General features: G+C 35.4%; 1 protein-coding gene across 1 annotated transcript; it reads left to right on the top strand.

The window, feature by feature from the left end:
- The first annotated feature begins 9,861 nt into the window (after window positions 1-9,861).
- LOC129759099 (apyrase-like) lies at window positions 9,862-17,994 on the top strand. Its single transcript, XM_055756519.1, has 3 exons — window positions 9,862-10,922; window positions 17,221-17,469; window positions 17,528-17,994. Exons 1-3 carry the CDS (start codon window positions 9,983-9,985, stop codon window positions 17,977-17,979), a joined length of 1,641 nt encoding a protein of 546 aa, XP_055612494.1. The 5' UTR covers window positions 9,862-9,982; the 3' UTR covers window positions 17,980-17,994.
- The last annotated feature ends 6 nt before the right edge of the window (window positions 17,995-18,000 follow it).

Below are 18,000 nucleotides of genomic sequence, written 5' to 3'. Positions count from 1 at the left end.
CCTTGCTCAAATGGTCAGAGTGTGATGAGCCTGGGATTGATCCAAATTTAGAATTCAAAATACCCTCAGTACCCTAAGTTAGGTTACTAAATTTGATTTGATTAAAATAAATGTAAAAAATCGTTCGACCAACGTTTACAAACTATGTGCAACAAAACAGAAAACTGAACTTGAAAAAAGGGATAGCAGATAATCAGAACACTCGAATGACGTACTCCACACTGATCGTAACGTTCATCATAAACACCATAAAGATAAGATACTGCATCTCTCGCTCGGCTAGATAGCTTTTAATTTTGAAAACCAACTTGAAGGTTCCATAATTCTTGCGCACGCGAGTCAGTCGAACGCCGAATCCATAAATCATGTGATACGCAGTTATTTGTTTTTAGATTGGTAATTGAATGATTAGATCTGTCGGCATCGATTGTGGAAAAAGCGATTTATCATTGTATTTTGGAATTCCCAGCGCTGGCACCTAAATATGATGAATGTTTAAAAGAATTTTGAATAGATTTTAATATTGATGAGAATAGGAAAGTATAAAAATGTTTCAACTCAATAACTCACTGTAATATGGATTCTAACAATTTGTATTGAGGTAGCTGCGGTGTCTGTTATAAATTTTCGTATGAATGCCCATTTGATCGCTGCAAAAAGGATAGAAATTTCAATTTATAAATTTTATACCTCTCACAACTTTTTTTGCATGTTTTTACTGCCAATAAAAATTTTGGAAGCGATTCATTCATCCCTGAATTATTCAAAATCACCAGAGATGTCACGAAATTTAAAAAAAAAATATATATATATATATAGCTTTTGATTTTAAATATTCTTTGGTTCTTGGAGTACATTTTATGTGTACAAACCACAAAACTAACTTGTACTTCAGAAAAGATATTCGATGTTATACAAAAGATTTTTTTTCAAAATATATATTTTGTTAATGGCCTTATCGATAAAAAGTGATGTCTTATTAGTAAGAAAATTTCAAGATTATCAAAATTTATAGACGCATAGAAAGCGGAGCGAGTAGAATTTTATTTCGAAGATACAGATAGAATTGAATCTACCTCGCCACATATTACTAAGCCAAGCGTGGTTCGCCTCACAAGGGAAAACTTGTAGTGCGGTAGAACAAGAAGATGGGAAGTGATCGCCAATATTGACATGTTCCTACTAAAAAGGATATCATTTTCACCGATAAGGCCTATAAACTAATTAACAAACATAAGTCACGTGAGTAAAGCTTGCTTCGTTTTGAATTGCAACAAACTTTTACTTATGTTATGGCGCTCCTGGTGGACGGAATTGGAAGTCCACCATTTGAACTTGAAAGTGGCACCCACGTGTGGGGAATTTTGTCAGCATCACGTATGTTTTTTTGACAGTTTTTATTGGAAAATCCATTGTGGTCTGCATCTAGGCTAGCTTAACAGCTGAAATCGCCCAGAAATAACGTAAGGCGCGTTATCAAACGGTATAAGGAAACATTGACGACAATTCGGAGTGGAACTGTCGACCGGAAACTGTGTGGTAAGATGTTGAAGGACATTAAGAAGAATTCCAATCTGCCGGACCATGATTTGGCCAGAAAATCCGGTGCTGCCCATTTTGCCGTGAGGAAAATTCGACTCCGGGAAGGATTTAAGTCGTGTCGAGCTAGCAAATAGCTAAATCGGACCATAAAACAGAATATTGTGGCCAAAATCTGTGCTCGGAAGCTATACGACCAGGTGCTGACCAAATTCGACGGGTGTATTCTGATGGACAATGAAACATATGTCAAGGCTGACTTCGGGTAAATCCCAGGTCAAAAATTTTATTTGGCGACGGCTTGGGGGAATGTTCCAGTCAAATTTAAATTTGTTTTTACCGACAAATTTGCACGAAAATATATGATTTGGCAGGGCATTTGCAGCTTCGGCAAAAAAAAAACAATTTTTTTCGTTACAAATAAGACAATGGCGTCGGAACTATACGAAAAAGAGTGGCTCCAAAAATGAATTTTACCGTTCATTCGATCCCACGACCATCTCGTGATATTTTGGCCAGATTTGGCAAGCTGTCATTACAGCAAAAACGTTTTTGTTCCAACTCTAAATGAAGCAAGTTTTCAATTCTTCATGAAATGTTTTCAAGCGTGTTTGACTGCTAATTATAAAGCTATTCAACCATAGGATGGAAATGAAAAAAAAAACTCAAAAAACTGCTTTGCATTGCCGATAAGTTTGTATTAACTTTTAATGAAATAATATTCTTCTTCTCTATTGGCGTCTTCAAGCCTCTTCAGTTGTGTTAGGTAAATGAGATAATTTTACGAAATGACCATCTAATGTAGTCATCCAAAAAAAAAGTCAGGAAAGCGTTTTCTCATATCAAGACGTAAAATGTTATTGTTTGCTTCAATAATTTAGACTCTTAAGTAGTTTAAAGAAATTGTGACAGATTTTATCCAAAAAATTTTCAGTTAAATGTTCTGTAAAAAGTTTAAATAAGAAATTATCAGAAACCAGGAATCAAATCAAATAAAATCTCAGTAAAACTGTTTTGGAATTGAACTCTAAATATGAAATTTTTCTGAGAGAAAAAATGTACGAGAACATAAATCCAAGTATCTCTAGCTTAAGCTATTTATTTTAAAATTTTCTTTTTTCAATTAATATTTATTGATAAGGCCGGAACAAATTTCAAATCCTTCTTTGTCACTCGGAGTAAGAACATCGCAATGGGGGCGGGGGGAGAAGGGGGGGGGGGAGAAGGGGGGGGGGGGGAGAAGGGGGGGTAGAAGGGGGGGGGGAGAAGGGGGGGGAGGGTTTGGGTATAATAAAAAATAATGCAAAAAAACTGATAAATTGGAATAAATTGCAAGAAATCTTGTATGCAACAAAATTGCATACTTTATCATTGCACAAAACTAGAGTGTCCTACCCGGGATTTCCCGGTCGGGAATTCCCGGGAATTAGAATAATTGGGAATTCCCGAATCCCGGGAAACGCTTAAAAAAATCCCGGGAATTCCCGAAGCCAGTAAAATGTTCTAAATTACTACAAATTTACACGATCTAAATTGGAAAAATGAATCATATTGAGCAAGAAAAATGATAGTTCTACCACTGACCATACTGACGGAACACTCGATTTAGTTTGTTGGATAATTTTTCCAACAGTACGCATCGATCGATTTGAGAAATACTATCCCAGTTAGAAAGTGCCACCCAACTTAAAAAAAGGCAATTTCTACGATAAAATCGGGCTAAACAGGTTCATATTTCCGTCAGTTTTGCAAACCTACAAACTTTGACAAAAAAAATATCCTTAAAATGGTTAAATTTGTGCTCTAAGTGGCATGTCAGTGTGATCGTGACCTTGATGAAAAAGTCTTAAATTTTTTTTCCCTCAAATCTGGTTAACACAAGAAATTTGATAAATACATGTTTTTCCTATCGAAAACTTAGTGTAATAGTGAAAAACGCCGAAGAATCTATAAAACCAATAATGGAACGCAACGGAAAGAATCTGAATGTTCTATTTTACAACACTCATCATTTAGAACCTCCGTTTCGGATACTGTTTACAATAGCAAAATCATCAGCAAAGAAATGACATATTGTTAAACAAATGGATAGTTATCTGAAAATTTACGATGTTCGATGAATAACAGTTTAGCTAACTAACTTCTGTCGATAGTGAGTAATCTTTCTCAATTATTTCAAATTTTTGCAACTAGAATCATACCAGTTTTTTGGTTAAAGTACTTTGTTTTTGGGTCTTTGGTTTGCTTATAGAATTTTTGACGCATTAAAAAAGTTTGAAATATTTTACAATACTAGGTACTACTTTAAATTTAATAATACCATATTGATATATTCTTATCTTATCTTATACGCAGTAGAGGATTAAGATCAACATGTTGAAATCTTCATTTTCAATTTTCCCGGGATCTCGGGAATTCCCGGGAAAAGGATCGTCAGTTTTCCCGATTCCCGGGAACGCTAAAATGGCCGGGAAATGGACACTCTACACAAAACCTATAAATCAAGTAAATTTTTTACCGAAAAGTTCTATAACATCAAGAATACAAATGGTGATAGAACTCCTATCTTCCACAATTTGTTCTTGGTCTTGTAATCTTTCAGATATTTTATATTTTTTTTTGAATTTTCCATGGAATACTTGAAACTATATTTATTCCCCCCCTTCAGGATTTTTTGAAATTTCGAAGGGGGGGGGGGGGGTGGCATTTTACCATTTTTTTAATTCACCTAGCAATTAGCAATAAGATACATTTTACCTTTTTTTAATTCACCTTGCAAAAAAGCATTCACCTTGCAAAATAAATAATAATACCGTTTTCCCATTCATTGATTTAAATATTTAAAAGGTAATTATTGTTGGAATGTATCGTTGGGTTTAAACAAAATATTGTTGATGCAAGTCCAGGTTAACTTTCTCCGCCAGGCTCGTGACAATTCGGCTCGGTGATCTTCATTTTACTTCATTGCCGGACAAATACTGCTGCTTCCTCACCTTCTTCGCGTTCTTTCGAGCCACCATGGCCGTTGAATCTTCCTGCATTGTTTAACACATTCGAGCCCTTCTCCGTTCGTCCAATTCGGTCTGGGACTTTTCCGAAATGATATCTGGAGAATGTTCCGGAATAAAGTGGAAAGCACTTCGAAGCCCTGTTAGCCAAGCTGTAAAAAAAGCAAAGCTGTATGACGAGCACCACTAAATGAAATATATAAAAACACTTGCCGTTCTGTTCTGATTTCCACATATTTAGCTAAATTAGGCTTGCCAGATACTTTCAGAAAAAGGCGGGACATTTCACCACAAAAATGCCAAACTTATACGTATACCATCAGCCAAAGTTATTCATAGAAAGTACACTAAGGGCAGAAACACAGTGCACGCGAGCGAGCGAGCGAGCGATTTTTGAATGAACCTGAAATGAATTTCGCGCGAACATTTTTCAGGATCGTTCACAGTGCACGCGACGAACGGGATGCGATTTACACTGAGAAAAAACTTTATGGATAGAAAAGAAAATAATATTTATGTAAATCAATTTATAGGGAATTGAAAGAATAATTTTTAGAGGTTATTTTTTGTTTAAATCATTATGAAATAATTCGTATGTGACATTCAATTAAAATTTTTAACAGCGTCATAAAACCATTCAATTATTTTTATTGCCGAATCCACAAACCGGAGTTTTCATCGCTATCAGCGCCGGCGACTTTCACTGACGTCAAATCGTGTTGACCCGACAAATCCACGTCACGTGACTCGCAGAATAAGCACCAAAGATTTTATTTCAGAAGCACTTTAATGTAAGATAAATATGTTCTAGAGTCATATTTATTATTTAATTTTATCGTTGTCCTTGCTCATGTTACAGATTGAACAAGTAAAATTTACTTTTTTCTGGATATATGTAAACGTTCTATGCTCGCTCAGCAGTTGAGTGTTTTCTTTGGTTACAGATGTTAGGATGCTACAAATTTTTCTAGGAGTTTTCATTGTGAGTCCAAGCAACTGATTTTGATCTGGCAGCTGCGTTTCTTTTCCAGTCGACATATTTTGAACTGTATAATAATGATAATAGTAATTTAAGATGAAGGGAAATGATAAATAACCATTTTTGCTGCTAGTACTCCAAATATTTTTCAGCTAATCTACTCTTATTTTAAAAATTTAAAACAATATCCATATATCAATTTCTCTAGGAGAAGTTATTTTATTTGTTCTTAAAGAAAAGAAGTATTGTTTTTCGAAGAAAATTTTTTTTTATAATCCATCTTATTTATTTTGGCATCAAAACTTAACGTTCTTAAATTATTCAAGCAATTAAAAATGGAATGAAAAAAAATTGGATCGTGCGAGACCTGATGACCACGCAATTTGTCATCGGAATCTCCAAAGGTTTCAAATAATTAGAGAAAAAAAAACGCGCGCCGGTATATGGAATATGCATCTTATGCAGCTTGGCGAAAAAAATAAATTCACAATGTTTAAATTTTCCTCCGAAGTCATGTGTTTTTTACAGCACAAATAGCATTCATCATTTCAAATTCACCTACACGGCCTTGTGATATAGCTCAGTTGGCAAGTCTGTTGTCTCCTGAGCCGATGTCCGCGAGTTCGAGCCCAAGAGTAAACATCGAACACAGTTGTACCGGATAAGTTTTTCAATAACGATCCGCCAACTGTAACGTTGATAAAGTCGCGAATGCCATAAAGATGGTAAAACGACTATAATCGAAACAAAAAAAAATTTGAAATTCACCGTGCCGCAGAATAATACGAATTTCTCTTCAGAATTTGCTGGTCACCATTTCGTCCATATACTGGACAAACGACAGGTATTTGCTGGAAAAACTTTGTCATAATTGAAATTGACCTCTGCTTCGAATTTATTTAAAAAGTTAGTCGAGGAAAATCGTTTTTTTTTTTATTATTTAAAAATAACGCGATATATTTTCAAATAAAACTGCCAATAAATAATCTCAGTGCAGGTTCATATGAAGTTTGGGTGAACCAAAACAAAGTATTCACGCGACTGCTGCGACGGATAATTTTCCGAATGGTATTTCGCGCGAGTAGTACGAATCGCGTCGCTTGCACTGTGAACGGTCTCACAGTTTTCAACGTGTTCAAATGAGGCGCGATTCTTCGCGCGAATCGCTCGCTCGCTCGCTCGCGTGCACTGTGTTTCTGCCCTAAGGTTTTTTTAACGCAGATTGATTTTGCTCAGTTTTTCTTACATGACTTCGATTTACACGATTTTTCCCGGTTACTTTCCACGGTTCTCGATAATTACCACGATATTTGAGAAAAATAATTCATGTCCTTCATTTAAACGGCTGATTTGATATCACTTTAAAAACCTTTATGTAATAATAAATGTATTTCAAATTTGTTTAAAAATTTGAAAACTCTAGAAAACTTCCAGCATTGTAAACTTTGGACAATTGAGTCGAAAATGTGGTGTATGTTAAAAGGTTGTATGAGAGTATGTTAATTTTTCTACAGAATCTTACTTAAATTAAGTAAGATTCAGCTCAATTTAGGTGAACTGTGAGGTTAGTTTCACCTCGAAGAAGTTTAAGTAACCTTTTTGGCTTCCACGAGCGTTAACCTTGCTATCTCGGTAAATTTTATTCATTCATTCATTTTATTCATTTTATTCAATTCAGTACGCAATTCAGACTGCTATATATCGTTATATTGGGGACCAAATACAACATACCGTAAACTGAGAGAACTTTTATCAACATGAAATTTATGCAGATAGTCATCATTAACTAAGTAAAAAGTTAAAATATCTGAAAACTGTTTGCTACGTTTGAAAGCCTATAAATTGAGTTACAAATTAGCTTGGTTTTTATCAGAAGATTGTTGATATTATTTAAAATGTAATTTTAAAATCTTAAAATATCTGGTTCTTCAAAGGCTCACAAACAAACATCTCTCCTGATCAAATCTAAGCCTTTAGGAGCAAATGAGTTGTTTTATGTGAAAGTTCAACTTTTTTTTTGTTTAGGTTTAGTTTAAGTGTTATTATTATGGTCATTTGGTGAAAACTTTTGGATATTGAAAAAAATACGGGGATTTTTCATGAGAAAACCCGTATAGTAAAAATGGCTAAAACCCTATCAAATGGTTCAATTTGAAGAAAAAAAAGAACATAGGAACAGTGCGAGGACCTACACACTTAATCTTTTCTCCTGTGGTCGGGACGATTTCGTCCTGTATTTTCAACAGCTGAAATTACAGGACGATTTCAGGACAGCAAAATCGCTCTAGAAAACAACTGTCAAATTGTCCTGTAGGTTCGAAACGGTTTCCTCCTGTGGTTTTCTGTAAGCTCGGTACCCTTTCCTTCCGCGATTTACAGGGAATTCTGATTTTTCCCCAGGTTCTCCATCCGAATTTAAGATTTTTCTCGTTTATAAATAAAAACAATGTTTTATTCATTCACACATAAATTAATTTATTGCCACACTTTTGTTTTATCACACAACACAATTGTATACTTACAAAATCGACGCAATTGTCTAGAAAAACGCTTTTTCCGACCCATTTTGAAAAAGGAATTTTTCAATCGGATCGAAGGGAAGTCATTAGGGCCTCGAAAATGTTGACAAATCGGCTGAACAAGCTGCTGTACGTGTGTCTTTAGCGGTGCTGCTTAGACATTCTGCAAAAACCCCGCGGGGCGCCTGGTAAAGAAGTCGATAGATCGATCGCTTAAGCCAAAGAAATTATCTGCGGGACACAATTTCGTTATTATTTATGTTAGTATTTATGAGCCACCAGATTACCAAAATGGAACATACCGATTCTCATCTGGATGATGCACTCAGCACGGCCGACGGAACCGGCAGCGCTTTACGAGACTCCCGTTGGGTTTGTCGTCACTCGCAGTTTGAACAAAAAAAAAACATTAAACTATTTAAAATTTGTGGAAACTGCTACGAAAAGCAACTGAAAAAAAAACGACAAACTGAACTCTTTCGCGGGAGAACTGAACTTTTGAGTTTAAGCACGTTTTAGCAATGGTAGAAAGAGAAAGAAATCCTTTTTTTTTATTACAGGAGAGCAAGAGAAAAAAAAATTGACAAGAGATGTGTCTACAGGGATTCAGGAGCATACTGTCCTGAATTCACGGAGTTTGTTTAAGTTCCTATGCACTCGTAGGAATGTCGACCTTAATTTCAGGAGAAATGAAGTATCAGGAAATTCGGGTGGGTTCACTTACGAGTTTCGTGAAAATTGAGCAGTTCTCCTGTGGTTCGGAGAATCGAGGTCCCGAGCGGAATATATGCAATCTAAGTGTGTAGGGAATTGCATGAAGGCCAAAAAAAATTGAGAAATGTTTATTATTTTTACCCCTAGATGTATGCAGCAACATATTTTGATTATAATGTTTTTGAAAAAAATGTTTAAAAATCAGTTTAGTCCTAACAAAAATTACTGTTACTAATATTTATGCCTTCTGTGATAAATGGCACCATAACAACAATTTTGAAGATGTTGAAGTACGTAAAAACCATAGTGATCAAAGTTACCCCGAAACTCGAAATCTGGTTTTGTAACAAACATTTAATTATAACCACCAATGTAGTTTGAATTTACTGCAATCAATGATCATTTTTTATACTCCTCACCTCAGTAAGTGTTTTAAAACTTTTAGGTATTACGAAAAAGCAACCGCTTCCAAAATATTCAAAAATTAATGAAAAAGGTGGTTAAAGTTCCCACAGTTTACGGTACCCCTTTTTTTTGCTTGCTGCGGGTGAGCTATTCTGAGAAGCATAACTAAAATGTTTTAAATTGAATAATGGAACATTAAACTACACAATTAAAAACATGACTTTCAGTAGTTCAAAATTTCAAGGTTTGTAGAATTTGGTCCAGTGGTTTCTGAGATAAAGAATGCCGAATTTCGGGGTGTCCCGGCTTAGAATTCTTCGCCGTCCTTAATGTGTTAAGTTGAGCCTGAATTAGTCATTTTCATATATGCAGATGAGTTTCAAAAATTCTGGACACTCACTTCAGATAATTTTCATGTTTACTCAAGAGAGCGACCAAACCCAAAAAAATTTAGATATTTTTTTTATGTAAAACCATTTTAAAATTTTCAAATCTGAATTCAGAAAGTCGCCCAGGGTTGATTGCTTACCAATTCTTTGTGTTATCTTCAGTGCTTTGCGGGGGACAACGACGACGATTGCGAATGGGCTGCCCAGGTGAATGGATAAGCACTGTCCAAACATCGTCAGCCCAGAATCAGACACAAACAGGTAGGCAGGCTATCATAGTATCTCAAGCATGATTGGGCTCGGTTTTTCAGTCAGTTGTTCGCTACCGGCGCGCGGACTCAGACGCATCGGGGCTTCTTGGGTTTAGAATTTGTAGAGTAGTTTCATTTATTCGTTTGTAACAACTTGTGTTAAGGTTATTCGGTAGTGATGAGAGTGAATTGCGTATTGTTTCTGTTGCTGCTGGCAGGTGTTGCCGTTAGTGGTCAGGGTAATTTGTATGAACTATCGATTATACACATCAATGATTTTCACGCGCGCTTCGAGGAAGTCAATACGGCCAGTACCAGCTGTAATAGGGCGGCCGGAGATGTTTGCGTAGGCGGATATGCGCGAACGGTGACCGTTGTTAAAGATCTGCTGACCAAACGAACCAATCCGTTGTACCTGAATGCGGGGGACAATTTTCAGGGAACTTTGTGGTACAACATCCATCGATGGAACGCCACGGTAGAGTTCCTAAATATGCTTCCGGCCGATGCCATGACTATTGGCAATCACGAATTTGATCATGGTGTGGAAGGGGTGGTTCCTTTTCTGAATAACATTAACTCCCCGGTGCTTTTGGTCAATGTGGACAACTCCAAGGAGCCGGAGTTCAAAAAATTCCAAAAATCAATGATAATCGAGCGAAATGGACGCAAGATCGGTATCATCGGTGTCATTCTGAAAACCACAGACAATATCGCAAACACCGGGGACCTTCGATTTGCAGATGAAACTCAAACGGTTCGAGCAGAAGCAGAAGCTCTGAAGGAGCAAGGCGCCAACATCATTATCGTGCTGTCCCACTGTGGTTTGGATGTGGACGAAATAATTGCAGCCGGTGCCGGACCAGACATCGACATCATTGTCGGAGGCCATTCGCACACATTTCTCTATACCGGGGATCACCCATCGATTCCGGGTGTCGCCCAGGGGGAGTACCCAACGATCGTCACTCAACCAGGCAACGGTCATAAAGTGTTGATCGTGCAGGCTGCAGCCTACACCAAATTTGTCGGAGACATTCGGCTGTTCTTCGATGACGCCGGCATCATTCAGCGCTGGGAGGGCAATCCGGTTTATTTGGGACATGATGTGGTGCCAGGTAAGGATTGTTTCGGTTGAATGGTCTCGATTTTGCGATGACTTGTATGCCAATTGAAGAGCAGGTAAACAGGAAAAAAACCGAAAAACGGAATCTTCCATCGATCAATTTTTTGTCATGTTGAAACCTGTTTCAAAACCGGGTGCTATCTTGTTCTTACATTATGGGTCAAAGATACAAGATGATAAAAATGTATGAATTATTGGGCAACTATCGTAGTGAAATACAGGTTAAACTTATGGTACAACTGAAAAGACCTCAAATGAGTGCTAAATAAACATTTACAGTAAGCCTTTCAAATAAATTATAAAACGAAGTCCAAATCTTATCTATTTTTTTTTTTATTAAAAATAATTGGAGGTATTTAAAAACAATATAGTAATAATTTGATTATGATTGTTTGAAAACAATTTAGTAATCATTTTATTCAATAAAACTATTCATTAGAAAAAAGAAAGAAGAGAAATTTGCTTGTGATATATTTGATTGCTTCTCTCCAAGCATTTTGTTTTAAAATAACACTTAAAACACACAACGCATATTATTTATATCGTTAATTCACGAAATCAGTTTTGGGGAAATCAGGTGATGCTAAAGATTTTATTATCGATTTACTAGCAGCATCAAAAATTCAAGAAAATATGCAAATATAGGGAAGGTCAAAATCGTGGATTTTTCGATAAATTTTCTAGATATTAATAAAGTTACAAATCTTAATCAATCACAAAATATACTCCCTGGATTTTATGAACATTGTTGAAATATTTTTATTGTGTTTTATTTGAAACATTTTACCATCTTTGCGGCCTTTGTAACACTCGAACATTTTCAAAGGAAATTTTATTACAGTTTTGAAATAAATTACAAATTTTCGAAGGACCCTTTATGATAACTTCTATGGAAGCAAAAGTAACGTCTTTAAACTTTTTCAGTTGTTTTTTTTTTTTTGACAACGCCCATTAGAAGCATCGTTATAAACCGGTTACGGGTTAAAAGATCTAACATAAAAGTTGAAGAAAACTTGATATTGAATAATTTGATTTTCAAGTGAATAATTTGTTTTTCAAATCTTTTATGTCGAGTAGACGTTGACTTGAATTTTTTTCTCCGTGAAAAATGGTTCCTGGTTTAAGTGGAAAAAGTGTAATCGAAATTAAATTCGAGTGATAATAAACGCGAAGACGAATACAGTCGTAAGATACCGTCAAACGGGGTGTCATGCCACAGCAGGGTAAGAAGCACCATTTGTATACCACAACACTAATTCAGATTTTATTTTAATACTAGCTGGTCCCATACGAACTCCGTTTCGCATTTAACTCGGAATATGTCATGAACAGTTTGTATGAAAGTCAATTGCCAAGCATTTTCCGGATGCTTTTCCGAATTCATTGTTAAGTAATAATTTGCAAAAATATTGGACGATTACTTTTTCTGTCGTCTGCTACTAAATTTGAAATCAGTAATCAATTGACCGTGCCAAAAAACCCCGAGTATAAATTTCGACTCGATCGCTGCACGAAATTATTGCCAATAAGTTAAACCCCTTTCGGTGGCCACTTACACAATCTTTGATATCTGAAATTGATTGCCCGTCCCCGAAAACTACCGTGTGTAAATTTTCATCCCAATACGATATCAAATAACCACGATATTGCAAAAATATTGAAAGGTTAATATGGACGACTCCTTTGCCGGCACCTTACACTGAATTTTATACCTGAAATCCATTGCTCGTCCCTTAAAACTCTCGAGTACCAATTTTCATTTGAATCAGATGCATAATAACGACAATATCGCATTAACAGTGAATAGTTAATAAACACTAAGTTTGTACCTTAAATCGACTGCACGTCACTCTAAACAATCGTGTACCAATTTTCATTTGAATACGATTTATAATAACGTCAATATGGCTAAATCAGTGAACACTGACAGTTAATATGGACGACTCCAGCCAAAGGAGCCCCTTGCACAAAATTTGACACCTGAAATCAATTGCTCTTCTTTCAAAACATTCATGTACAAATTTTCAACACAATCCGACGGAAAGTAACGTCAATATCGCGAAATCAGTATTTGTCGTGTATGGTCGACCCCCTTCAGAAGGGGTCATCCGAAAATCTGGAAACTTTTTTCATCATCGATTTTTTGGATCGAAAATTGATTGGAAAAATCGATTAAATCGGTTTATTTTCGATCCGATCTTTCGATCTTTAGAAGCTCCATTCAAAAGACTGCTCTCCATTTTCAGTGTACCATGCTACTAATGAGCCTATAGTTAACAAAGAGACGAAATGTCACGATTGGAATTTTCGATTTTCTGTCAGTGTCATTCCAATCGAGCAAAACCAAGCAGTCTTAAAGGCAGCCCCACAGCATGGTTGCGAGCTTATTATTTCAAAAGGGATCAGACTGCGCCTCTTTGTATGTAGTCTCTTTACATGCTACTAATATAATCGAGACCAACCTAACACATAAAGCACTACAAAGAAATCTAAGCCCGAACAAACCAAAATTTGGCAGTCTCTATCTCAGAAATCACTCAACAAAATATTACAAATTTAGTATCTTTGGGTCATCGAAAGCATTGTACACAATTTCGTAGGACAAAGTTTCTTTATAAAATGTACCACATTTGAGTTATGCTTCTCAGTGAACACATGAGTCAAGCGAAAAAACGAGATATATCGTATTTGGTCCGAATTATGATAATATGTCACGTTTTTTACCATTATATTAAACATCCCAGATTACCCGGATTTTCAATGAAGTTTTCGAGACAAGTTCGATCCGGCCCGGATGCCCGGATGTTGTGAAAAATTCCCGGATTTTGCCTGGTTTTATTCACATTTTTGAAAAATTGAAAAAAAAAATCTCAAATCTAGGTTTAAATTTTCCTAAAAAAAACGTTTTCTTTTTAAGTTCAAATCATCAAAATTAAACAAATTATTTTTTTAAATGCCTTAATAACGAATTGAACATTGATGACGGTTTCGAAAAATATTAATGGCAAATCATTTTTCTTCATTTTCCGTTACTTTTTTTCAATTAATGTCTGGCATTTGCTCAGATTTGCCCGGTTTTTGGAGTTAAAATTTTTTAATCCATTGCCCGGATTTTGACAGGTTTTTCAGATAAATTTCCCGGCCTGGCTACCTTCAAAAACTATTCTGGAATGTTTACTTTACTCTTGAGAAAAACCTGAACCTTCAGCAAATTTATTATTTAGTGATTTTCATTTCTCTTAAACCAATTATCCTTCAGATAACTCTGTGTAATAAAAATGGAGCTCTGAACGTATTTTTCCAGCTAGCTGATAAGCTGATTACATTCCTCAAATTAATTGTTTAATTTTGTTTTCCCACCTAAACAAATTGGATCCTTGAAAAATTTAATTTTAGCCTTCCAGATGTGGCTGAATTAATGGTATTTAAAATCACCAGCGTAAAAAAATCTGTAGCTTTTTCAAAATAAGTATTTTATCAAGTGAACAAACTTGAAATGGTAGGATTGTTTTCGACTTATTGTTTCCAACACGTTTATAATTTGAACTTGTTAGTATGTTGTTTGGAGAAAGGCATGTATCTATTCTTTTTTTTATATGTCAAAGCAGTAAACCAAAGTAATTAAAAGAAAAACATTCTGATGTTGTATTTGAGAACCCTAAATTTTTCTAGCTAATATATTTATATTCATATGTATGAGCTTTTCCTGCTTTACTTTAGATAAAGCAGTCCTCAGGCAGCACCCCTCTTAAACAAAAATTTAAAAGATCCATCTTGCAGAGATCGATCTTTTCATTCAATTTTTTAGGTGCATCGATACTGAAACCGTTCAGCTAAATCGATCTTGGGAATCGATCTTTTCCAGAAGATCGAACAATCCTAGCTAGAATGCAAAATTTTTATTTGAACAAAACCAAAAATTTCTGCAGTTGGTGCTTTATGCGTGATGGCATCACAAATATATCAAAAACAACAAATTTTCAAACATTTTCATTTGATTTTGCATTAAAAATAAAGCTTGTTGCAACTTACCCCTTTTTCTTAGTAGTGTGAAAAATTCATGGTTTTGTGAATTGAAAAAATAACTTTTGAAATCAATTATTTTTCTGATTACGTCAATTTGATGCCACATCAACCTTAAAACTTTTTATGTACAAACGGTATGATTATCTGTGGACATTAAGCCATTGAAGTTGAAAAGTGTTGCCTGATGCCCCAGTTGACGGCGCCCGAAAACAACTTATTTAAAAAATTCTTGAAAAACTTTGCCTTTAAGACCGTGGCACTGAGCACATTATAAATTATTGCATAGAGGAAATAATGTGAAAGATGGCACAACTAATTTACAGCAATTTTATTATTGAACTATGTATATAATAAAATTTTCCAAAATACTTCTAGATGACTAAAACTTTTTTTAAATGCACAATATTTTGGTTATGGATAAATTGAACCTCATTTTTTTTAATTTAGGTTTAGCTTTTTTTTTGGTAATATTAACCAGAAAGTTGTCAAAATAATTAAACAATTATTTATATCGACAAAATTTTCGTATGGTAAAATTGAACATTTTTATTTATTTGATTTTTCGTTCAGTGTGGAGAAAAGTTGTGAATAGTAAAAAGCCGATATTTTCTTATCATTGATTTATTATTCATGTGTGAGCAATTTTTGCAGATATGCAAAAAACATACAAGAACACCAATTAATAGTTTTTTGAAAAAAGTGGCTTTAAAATACCGTTATTTTTCAACTAATTTAAAGATTTTATCATTGTTTTTGGTTTTAACCAGCCGAAACAGCAACATTTTAATCTACTTAATACATACTTTCAAAAAACCGCCTCTATAAAGAATGGATCGTCGCAAGAAATAAAACTGGCAGATTGGTCGGTTTTATCTGGGTTTGCCCGGATTTTCAATTCAAAATTTGGGAAAAGTCCGGTCCGACCCTGTTGCCCGGATTTCATTAAAAAAAAGCCCAGATTTAGCCCGGATATGTTCACCTTATTTGCAAAATCGAACAAAAAATACAAGAAATTGTTTATCCGGACATTGCCCGGATTTATTGACAATAATTTCGAAATCAAATGCTCGCATTTATCCAGGTTTTAAGATAAAAATAGCCCGGATTTGTCTGGCCCGAATACGTGCTGAAAAAATGCAGGCAACCTTACTATACAAGATACTTCAACCTTATTGAAAAACCTTTAAAGAAGGGCCTTTATACATTTATAAGAGTTTAAAGGATGTTTATGAATCCTCAACGTTGAAAAACCTGATTTACTTATTTTATTTGTAAAATCGAACGGATAACTCAGATTGAGTTATTATTAGTTTAATTTTTGCGTCCAAAATCAAAATTTTATGAACTAGTTTTTTTTTCAAAAAACATGAACAATTCATCTGAAGTTTGAATACGATTAAAAATCTACTATGTATATGTTTCAAAAAAAAAAAATTTAACTAGTGGTTTTTCTTCTTTATTTTTTTAATAACTCCTGGGTGTAGCTCAAATTCGACCGAAAACTGCCCGACTTTTGTGTTGAAAGTTTAAAATTAAATGCCCAAATCTTGCCAGGGTTTTCAGATAAAATAGTCTCTATTTTCTCCGTCCGAAAAGCACATTTTAAACCATCGACGTGGTGGAGCAGAAGAAAAATTGTTAAATTCGAATGGCAATTTAAAAAAAAAAATAAAAAAATAAAATTTATCCTCTGTTAGTTTAACTGCAAATGTTGCATTTGAATCAGCTGTGTTTGCTTAAATTTAATTGAATACGTACAGTTTATTGCATTCATTTTGACACGCGCAACAAAGTTTAAAATTTGACGATGTTTGTTTAGGCTGGGTTGGGAGCACATACGTTTTTTGAACAGAGCGTCTACTATCACAGACTGCAGATGTAAATCTTAATTCTTTCAATTTTAGATTACATAACATAAGTTCCTATAACTAAAAATGAATCACCATTTGCCATATCAAGTTCAACCTCTTTAGTCTCAATAATTTAGAAAAAATATACAACCGGAGATAGCTGTTAAACGGTCGTTAAATAAAATAAACAAACAAACAAACAACAACCGGAAATATGCGTAAATCAAATGCTCATTTAGAATCATTTTTTTTATGTTACTGTTATGAACAATGCATCGCGTGACTCGCAAAAAAACATTCAGAATTGTTTTGTTAGCTTCGGGCTTCTTCTGTTTACCTGTTCATCTGTAAATGTACATAGATATCCACTACATAATTGAACGATATTGAATATTTGATTTAATTTCTATACAGATCCAGACATCGTTCAAGCTCTAATTCCGTGGAAGGAAGCTGTAGACATACAGGGAAACCGCCGAATCGGCAACTCAACGGTCGATCTGCTCAAATCGAACTGCAACTATGGCGAATGTAATTTGGGCAGTTTCATAGCCGATTCGATGGTGGCGGCCTTCATCCCGGCAGCTGAACCAGGCCACTGGACCTACGCTGCCGTCGCTGTGGTTGCTGTCGGTGGAATTCGTGTCAGCATGTTTAAAGGAGGTGATTGTTTTTGATTTTTTATTTAAATTTATTTTATTGACCCTATTATCTATTCCAGATCTAAACTTCAAAAACCTCATCGAAGTGTTGCCGTTCGAAAATTCTTTGGTGTGCGTAGATCTTCGAGGTGACCAACTGCTTGCCGTATTGGAGTACTCGGTGGAGAAATCCTGGGACGTGGATAAGTTCAACGGAGCCAACATGTTGCAGGTTGCCGGTCTTCGAGTCGAATACAACGTGACAAATCCAATCGGCAACCGAGTCACCGCGGTGCACGTTCGGTGCTACGACTGTCAAGTGCCTCGATACGATGACCTCAAGCCACTCAAGTTCTATCGGGTGGTAACAAATTCTTTCATTGCCGGTGGAGGGGATGGATTCGAGGTGTTCCCTCGATTCGGGCGCAACAAGCGAATCGGACCCGTTGATGTGCAAGCCTTCGAAGATTATATTGCCTCAAAATCTCCCATCATACAGGGTATCGAGGGTAGGATTAAGGTGCACACTTGAAAAGGGTCAGTGTGTTACGTA

This window comes from Uranotaenia lowii, unplaced genomic scaffold (assembly GCF_029784155.1).
Source record: "Uranotaenia lowii strain MFRU-FL unplaced genomic scaffold, ASM2978415v1 HiC_scaffold_1018, whole genome shotgun sequence".
Classification (NCBI taxonomy): domain Eukaryota; kingdom Metazoa; phylum Arthropoda; class Insecta; order Diptera; family Culicidae; genus Uranotaenia; species Uranotaenia lowii.
This window is presented reverse-complemented; position numbering and strand designations above follow the sequence as displayed.

Excerpts from the sequence above, each read along its gene's own strand:
- LOC129759099 (XM_055756519.1), top strand. The coding sequence starts at position 9,983 with ATGAGAGTGAATTGCGTATTGTTTCTGTTGCTGCTGGCAGGTGTTGCC. Across the intron at positions 10,923-17,220 it reads GGGACATGATGTGGTGCCAG|ATCCAGACATCGTTCAAGCT; the intron begins GTAAGGATTGTT and ends ATTTCTATACAG. Across the intron at positions 17,470-17,527 it reads TGTCAGCATGTTTAAAGGAG|ATCTAAACTTCAAAAACCTC; the intron begins GTGATTGTTTTT and ends TATCTATTCCAG.